The sequence below is a fragment of the Lonchura striata genome, chromosome 6 (genome assembly GCF_046129695.1).
Source record: "Lonchura striata isolate bLonStr1 chromosome 6, bLonStr1.mat, whole genome shotgun sequence".
NCBI classification, from domain to species: domain Eukaryota; kingdom Metazoa; phylum Chordata; class Aves; order Passeriformes; family Estrildidae; genus Lonchura; species Lonchura striata.
Window position 1 is genome coordinate 1,079,805 of NC_134608.1, and position 7,704 is coordinate 1,087,508.

A 7,704-nucleotide genomic window follows, 5' to 3' on the forward strand; every position below is an offset into this window, starting at 1 on the left:
GGCACCCTGTGCTGGGCTCTGCCTGTGCTGGGCACCCTGTGCTGGGCACCCTGTGCTGGGCACTGCCTGTGCTGGGCACCCTGTGCTGGGCACCCTGTGCTGGGCACCCTGTGCTGGGCACTGCCTGTGCTGGGCACCCTGTGCTGGGCACCCTGTGCTGGGCACTGCCTGTGCTGGGCACCCTGTGCTGGGCACCCTGTGCTGGGCTCTGCCTGTGCTGGGCACCCTGTGCTGGGCACCCTGTGCTGGGCACTGCCTGTGCTGGGCACCCTGTGCTGGGCACTGCCTGTGCTGGGCTCTGCCTGTGCTGGGCACCCTGTGCTGGGCACCCTGTGCTGGGCTCTGCCTGTGCTGGGCACCCTGTGCTGGGCACCCTGTGCTGGGCACTGCCTGTGCTGGGCACCCTGTGCTGGGCACCCTGTGCTGGGCACTGCCTGTGCTGGGCACCCTGTGCTGGGCACCCTGTGCTGGGCTCTGCCTGTGCTGGGCACCCTGTGCTGGGCACCCTGTGCTGGGCACTGCCTGTGCTGGGCACCCTGTGCTGGGCACTGCCTGTGCTGGGCTCTGCCTGTGCTGGGCACCCTGTGCTGGGCACCCTGTGCTGGGCTCTGCCTGTGCTGGGCACCCTGTGCTGGGCACCCTGTGCTGGGCACTGCCTGTGCTGGGCACCCTGTGCTGGGCACCCTGTGCTGGGCACCCTGTGCTGGGCACTGCCTGTGCTGGGCACCCTGTGCTGGGCACCCTGTGCTGGGCACTGCCTGTGCTGGGCACCCTGTGCTGGGCTCTGCCTGTGCTGGGCACCCTGTGCTGGGCACCCTGTGCTGGGCATTGCCTGTGCTGGGCACCCTGTGCTGGGCACCCTGTGCTGGGCACCCTGTGCTGGGCACCCTGTGCTGGGCACTGCCTGTGCTGGGCACTGCCTGTGCTGGGCACCCTGTGCTGGGCACCCTGTGCTGGGCACTGCCTGTGCTGGGCACTGCCTGTGCTGGGCACCCTGTGCTGGGCACCCTGTGCTGGGCACTGCCTGTGCTGGGCACCCTGTGCTGGGCACTGCCTGTGCTGGGCACTGCCTGTGCTGGGCACCCTGTGCTGGGCACTGCCTGTGCTGGGCACCCTGTGCTGGGCACCCTGTGCTGGGCACTGCCTGTGCTGGGCACTGCCTGTGCTGGGCACCCTGTGCTGGGCACTGCCTGTGCTGGGCACCCTGTGCTGGGCACCCTGTGCTGGGCACCCTGTGCTGGGCACTGCCTGTGCTGGGCACCCTGTGCTGGGCACTGCCTGTGCTGGGCTCTGCCTGTGCTGGGCACCCTGTGCTGGGCACCCTGTGCTGGGCACTGCCTGTGCTGGGCACCCTGTGCTGGGCACCCTGTGCTGGGCACCCTGTGCTGGGCTCTGCCTGTGCTGGGCACCCTGTGCTGGGCACTGCCTGTGCTGGGCACTGCCTGTGCTGGGCACCCTGTGCTGGGCTCTGCCTGTGCTGGGCTCTGCCTGTGCTGGGCACCCTGTGCTGGGCACCCTGTGCTGGGCTCTGCCTGTGCTGGGCACTGCCTGTGCTGGGCTCTGCCTGTGCTGGGCACTGCCTGTGCTGGGCACCCTGTGCTGGGCACCCTGTGCTGGGCACCCTGTGCTGGGCACTGCCTGTGCTGGGCACCCTGTGCTGGGCACCCTGTGCTGGGCTCTGCCTGTGCTGGGCTCTGCCTGTGCTGGGCACCCTGTGCTGGGCACCCTGTGCTGGGCTCTGCCTGTGCTGGGCACTGCCTGTGCTGGGCTCTGCCTGTGCTGGGCACTGCCTGTGCTGGGCACCCTGTGCTGGGCACCCTGTGCTGGGCACCCTGTGCTGGGCACCCTGTGCTGGGCACTGCCTGTGCTGGGCTGTGCCTGTGCTGGGCTCTGCCTGTGCTGGGCACCCTGTGCTGGGCACTGCCTGTGCTGGGCACTGCCTGTGCTGGGCTCTGCCTGTGCTGGGCACCCTGTGCTGGGCACTGCCTGTGCTGGGCACCCTGTGCTGGGCTCTGCCTGTGCTGGGCACTGCCTGTGCTGGGCTCTGCCTGTGCTGGGCACCCTGTGCTGGGCACTGCCTGTGCTGGGCACCCTGTGCTGGGCACCCTGTGCTGGGCACTGCCTGTGCTGGGCACCCTGTGCTGGGCACCCTGTGCTGGGCTCTGCCTGTGCTGGGCACCCTGTGCTGGGCACCCTGTGCTGGGCACTGCCTGTGCTGGGCTGTGCCTGTGCTGGGCACCCTGTGCTGGGCACCCTGTGCTGGGCACTGCCTGTGCTGGGCACTGCCTGTGCTGGGCACCCTGTGCTGGGCACTGCCTGTGCTGGGCACTGCCTGTGCTGGGCACCCTGTGCTGGGCACTGCCTGTGCTGGGCACTGCCTGTGCTGGGCACCCTGTGCTGGGCACCCTGTGCTGGGCTGTGCCTGTGCTGGGCACCCTGCGCTGGGCACCCTGTGCTGGGCACTGCCTGTGCCATTCCCTGCCCCTTCCCTCCCGAGGTGGATCCCTGCGCTTGGAGCCGTGGGGCGGCTCAGGCAGTGCTGGTTCATTAGCGCGGTGCTAATTGCCCCGCTGTGTGCAGGCTGCAGGCAGGCAGTTCCTGGAGGAGGAGGCCGAGCTGTCCCTGCTGGGTGCCCAGGGGATCTCCTCGGACGAGAGCGATGGAAGCGGGGAGGGGCCGAGCCCGTCCCTGGCCCAGTTCCTGGATGATGAAGGGGAGCCCACCCAGGCCCTCAACGGTGAGTGGGGAATTCCCAGAGCATCCCTGGGGTGGGAGCAGTGACCTCCTCACCCGGGCTCAGGAGCTGCTCCAGCCACGGCATCCAGGGCTCTGCCAACCTGGAAAAGCTCCTGCATCCTGAGGGAGCAGCTGAGCTGGGCCAGGCAGCTCAGGCTGGAATCAGGAAAGGCTCTTCCCCAGAGGGGCTGGCACTGCCCAGGCTCCCCAGGGCATGGGCACAGCCCCGAGGCTGCCGGAGCTGCAGGAGCCTTTGGACAGCGCTGCCAGGGATGGACAGGGTGGGGTTGTTGAGGGTGCAGGGACAGGGATGGGATGATCCCTGTCAGGATATTCTGGGATTGAATGGCAGCTTCCATGACACAGGCTGGGTACACTTGGAATCCCAGGATGGTTTGGGTTGGAAGGACCTCAAACCCCACCCAGTGCCACCCCTGGATGGCAGGGACCCCTCCCACTGCCCCAGGGTGTCCCAATGTCCAACCTGGCCTTGGGCACTGCCAGGGATCCAGGGGCAGCCACAGCTGCTCTGGCAGTTCCAGCCCAGCCAGGAATTCCCAGTTCCCAATCTCCCACCCATCCCTGCCCTCCTTCATCTTAAATCCTTAGGCCTGGGCTTTGGGATTTCCAGAGATGGCTGGAGAATTGCAGAATATTGCTTTGGGAAATACAGCTCTTCGGGAGACCATAAAGGAATATGGAAAACACAGTGTACCAGGTGTGAATTAAAACTTCTAATCCTGAATTCTTTTGTTTCTTGTTTGTTTCAGAGAGTGAGATGAGGGGAGTTTACCTGAGCTCCGTGCGCAGCCCCGCCCTCGGCAGCCGATACAAAATGGTCCATCGGGAATTCAACCCCTCAGCCATCTTCTCCCAGGTGCGAAGGGCAGGGGCTCCTCTCCTTGGGGAGCTCCCCTTGTGGGACCACAGCGAGGGTCTGCTTTGAAGAGCAGTTACAGCCTTTTTTGGTAAATTACAAGTTCCAACACAAAACTTCAGCCAGGAGAAGGGAAGGATCCAAGAAAACCTCAGACCCCCTTGCAGGGCCTGGAGGGGCTCCAGGAGAGCTGGAGAGGGACTGGGGACAAGGATGGAGGGACAGGACCCAGGGAATGGCTCCCAGTGCCAGAGGGCAGGGATGGGTGGGAGATTGGGAATTGGGAATTCCTGGCTGGGCTGGAATTGCCAGAGCAGCTGTGGCTGCCCCTGGATCCCTGGCAGTGCCCAAGGCCAGGTTGGACTTTGGGGCACCCTGGGATAGTGGGGATGTCTCTGCCATGGCAGGGGTGGCACTGGGTGGGGTTGAAGCCCATCAGCCCCAGTATTAGTGTGTGGGGAGGGCTGGATAAGCCAAGGCCAGTTCTGGTGAGGAGCAGCTTTCCCAAACTCCCTGCCTCTGTTTCCCCCCAGATTCCCGAGCAAGATGTGACTTATGCTGAGGACAGTTTCTGTGTGGGGGATGAGGAGGAGGAGGCTCAGAGTGGCTGCAGTGAGGAGGAAGTGTGTGTGAATTTTGACCTGCTCACCGCTGAGGGCAGCAGCAGCAGCACGAAGCCGTACCTGACCCGCCGCAGGACGAGGCTGAACCAGGCCAGGCTGGCAGGGAATGCTCCTGCCCCGGGCCAGAAGAAAAAACCTTCCCGAATTATTGTCCTGAGCGACTCCAGCGAGGAGGAGACGGGAGCCAGCAGGGAGGAGGCCCTGGAAGCAGGGCAGGGCAAGGGGCAGCTCCCCAGGGCCCTGCCCTCAGCCCCCTCTGCACGGCACAGCAGCGGGGCTGGGGAGGCCACAGCTCCCCAGGCTGGGGGGCAGGACACGGAGAGGCTGCTGGGCCTGGAAGCTGCAGAGTTTGGGATGCTGGATCCTCCCCCGGAGCAGCCAGGCAGGAGCACGCCCGTCCCCCCAGCTGCCTCTGGCTGCAGGAACTCGGATCTGCAGCCTGCTGGGCAGGTCAGTGCTCAGGGAAAGCAGGGAGCTTCCTTGTGGGAGAGAATTCCTGGGCCAGGGCTCTTCTGAGGAATCAGGGAGTCGGGGAATCATGGAATGGTTGGGGTTGGAAGGGACCTTAAAACCCTTCCCAGTGCATCTTCCATGGACCAGGTTGCTCCAACCTGGCCTTGGACACTTCCAGGACCATCTCCCTTTCCTTGCTGCTAGAAGCTTTGTTACTCCCAGGGTAACCTGCAGTATTTTAGGACTGAACAAATTAAAACTGGGGTGAGTCTCCCTTGGTCTGACAGTCATGGAGGATCATGGAACAGCCGTGTTCACTGATTCCTTGGGTTTGTTCAGAAGATCCTGGTTCACTGTCTGAATTCAGGGCTTTCAGCACCTCCCTGAGGTTGGTTTCCTGATTTCTCTCACTTCCCAGCCTGATCTCAGTCCTTTACAAGATCCAGGTTTTGTTGAGCTTCTTAGTGAAAGCTGCTGCTTTTGTCATCCAAACTCTGGGATAATAAGCTCAGCTCATGGGGGAGACCGATACAGGCATTAAAGTGTCAATGTGGAAGTGTTGATACTGCAAAACATCCTTTTATTGATTTGATATAAAACCCCCACAATCTGTGATTTTCACCACTCACAGGTGTACAGCTCTTTGAAGAAGACCCACGGGAGCAGCTCAGGCTCGGCGTGTCCTGCTGTCCCAAACCCTTCCTCGGCCACGGCTGGGATTTCCTGTGATCCCAGGGAGCACAGCCTTTCCCTGGCTGGGAATTCCCGTGTTCCCGGGGAGCACAGCCCTTCCCTGGCTGGGAATTCCCGTGTTCCATTGGAGCAGAGCCCTTCCCTGGCTGGGAATTGCCGTGTTCCCGGGGAGCAGAGCCCCTCGCTGTGCATCCTGGCGGACAGCCGGGAGATCTGCTCGGGGCCGGAGGTGCTCTCGTGCCTGCGGGCCGTGCACGGGCTCCGGGTGCACGTTTGCTCCCTGGGCACCAGCGACTACATCGTCAGCAACCGCCTGGCCGTGGACAGGATGCTCCAGTCGGAGCTGCAGAGCCCCGGGAACAAGAATAAACTCGGCCAGAGGCTGCAGCGCCTGCAGGGCGTCTTCGAGAGGATCTGTGTGATTGTGGAGACCGACAGGGTCAGGCCAGGTGGGTGATGCTCTGAGGGACAGCGGGAATGGCTCCCACTGCCAGAGGGCAGGGATGGGTGGGATGCTGGGAATTGGGAATTCCTGGCTGGGCTGGGATTGCCAGAGCAGCTGTGGCTGCCCCTGGATCCCTGGAAGTGTCCCAGGCCAGGTTGGACACTGGGGCTGGAGCAGCCTGGGACAGTGGGAGGTGTCCCTGCCATGGCAGGGGTGGGATGGGATTTGAGGTCCCTCCCAACCCAAATCATTGTGGGATTCCTTGTCAGGAACAAGCACAGTTTTATCCATGCACAGACATTTATTTTAATCCAAAAATCCAAAGTCTGCAATGAAATTACTCCACTGTACAATAACAGGGTCTTGCTTTCCTGTACTCCCATTCTTCAGGAGAAACATCCCGCTGTTTGCAGAGGACTCAGTACTATGATGGAGTGCTCTCAGCCTTGGTCCAGGCTGGAGTAAAGCTCCTCTTCAGCTCCTGCCAGGAGGAAACTGCAGCTCTGCTGAAAGACCTGGCTCTGCTGGAGCACAGGAAGGACGCTGCCATCCAGGTGCCAACGGAGCCCGAGGGGCACCAGCGGGACATCCTCAACTTCTACCTGAGCATTCCCAACCTCAGCTACGGAGCTGCCCTCAACCTCTGCCACTCCTTCAGCTCCATCACTGCCGTGGCCAACAGGTAACGCCAGCACAGGGCCTGGCAGGGGCTCCAGGGCCCTGCCTTCCCCTCCTCCTCCTCCCCTGGAACCAGGGAGAGCCTTCCTGCACCTTTCCTGCCGGGATAGCTGCTCAGGGACTCCCTTCCTGCACCTTTCCTGCCGGGATAGCTGCTCAGGGAATCCCTTCCTGCACCTTTCCTGCCGGGATAGCTGCTCAGGGAATCCCTTCCTGCACCTTTCCTGCCGGGATAGCTGCTCAGGGACTCCCTTCCTGCACCTTTCCTGCCGGGATAGCTGCTCAGGAAGAGCCTTTCCCACCCTCTCCCAGGAGCTTTCCTGTCCCATCTCTGCTCTTTGCACATTCCTGTCTGTCCCGCTGAGCATTCCAGGGCACTGACACGGGCTCTGCTTCCACCCTCCCTCCTGCTGCCCCGTGCTCGCTTTCCCTCCGGCATTCCCTGTTTTCACTGCTCAGGTGTGCTGCCAGCCCTTGGGCACCTGTACAGAGGTGACCACAGCAGCTCTGGGTACTGCCCCATCCTGGGCTCCCGGTGCTGCCCCATCCCGGTGCTGCCCCATCCCGGTGCTGCCCCATCCCGGGCTCCAGGGGCTCCCGGTGCTGCCCCATCCCGGTGCTGCCCCATCCCGGGCTCCAGGGGCTCCCGGTGCTGCCCCATCCCGGGCTCCAGGGGCTCCCGGTGCTGCCTCATCCCGGTGCTGCCCCATCCCGGCTCCGGGGCTCCCGGTGCTGCCCCATCCCGGCTCCGGGGCTCCTGGGTTCCCTCTCTCGCAGCTCGGTGCCGGCGCTGGCGGCGGGGGCGCGGCTGAGCCGGCCCCAGGCCGAGGAGCTCCATCGGTTCCTGCGCCACGACTTCGACCTGCAGCTGCTGCCTCAGCCCCCGGCCGCCAAGAGGAAGAGCTGAGCTCGCACTGCGGGCCCTGCACTGCACTTTACCCAGTCGGGATTGATGTAAATGATGTAAATAAACACTTGCCAAAGCTCAGGGTGTGGGAGCTGCACCGCCCCGGCTGGCCGTGCCCCGTGTGTCCCCAGGGTCCCCGGGCCGGGGCAGAGCAGAGCTCTGGGACAGGGCTGGGAGTGATCATCCCCAATTCCGCTAAAAACCACAACGATGGCTCGAGTACCGGGCCAGGCTTCGGGCAGTGGCGGCGAGGAGCCATCAGTGCAGCACCGAGCCCCGCGTTCCCAGGGTA

The 7,704-nt window shown here is 63.7% G+C and overlaps 1 protein-coding gene across 1 annotated transcript in view; it reads left to right on the forward strand.

Moving 5' to 3' along the window:
- The window catches only part of FANCM (FA complementation group M), a 61,511-nt gene extending 54,018 nt beyond the window's left edge, over nucleotides 1-7,493 (forward strand). The window contains exons 18-23 of the mRNA XM_077783844.1: nucleotides 2,581-2,737; nucleotides 3,507-3,613; nucleotides 4,147-4,686; nucleotides 5,321-5,831; nucleotides 6,218-6,509; nucleotides 7,283-7,493. Coding sequence (XP_077639970.1) covers nucleotides 2,581-2,737; nucleotides 3,507-3,613; nucleotides 4,147-4,686; nucleotides 5,321-5,831; nucleotides 6,218-6,509; nucleotides 7,283-7,412 — 1,737 coding nt within the window. The 3' untranslated portion in view covers nucleotides 7,413-7,493. The remainder of the gene's footprint in view (nucleotides 1-2,580; nucleotides 2,738-3,506; nucleotides 3,614-4,146; nucleotides 4,687-5,320; nucleotides 5,832-6,217; nucleotides 6,510-7,282) is intronic.
- Nucleotides 7,494-7,704: the final 211 nt, after the last annotated feature.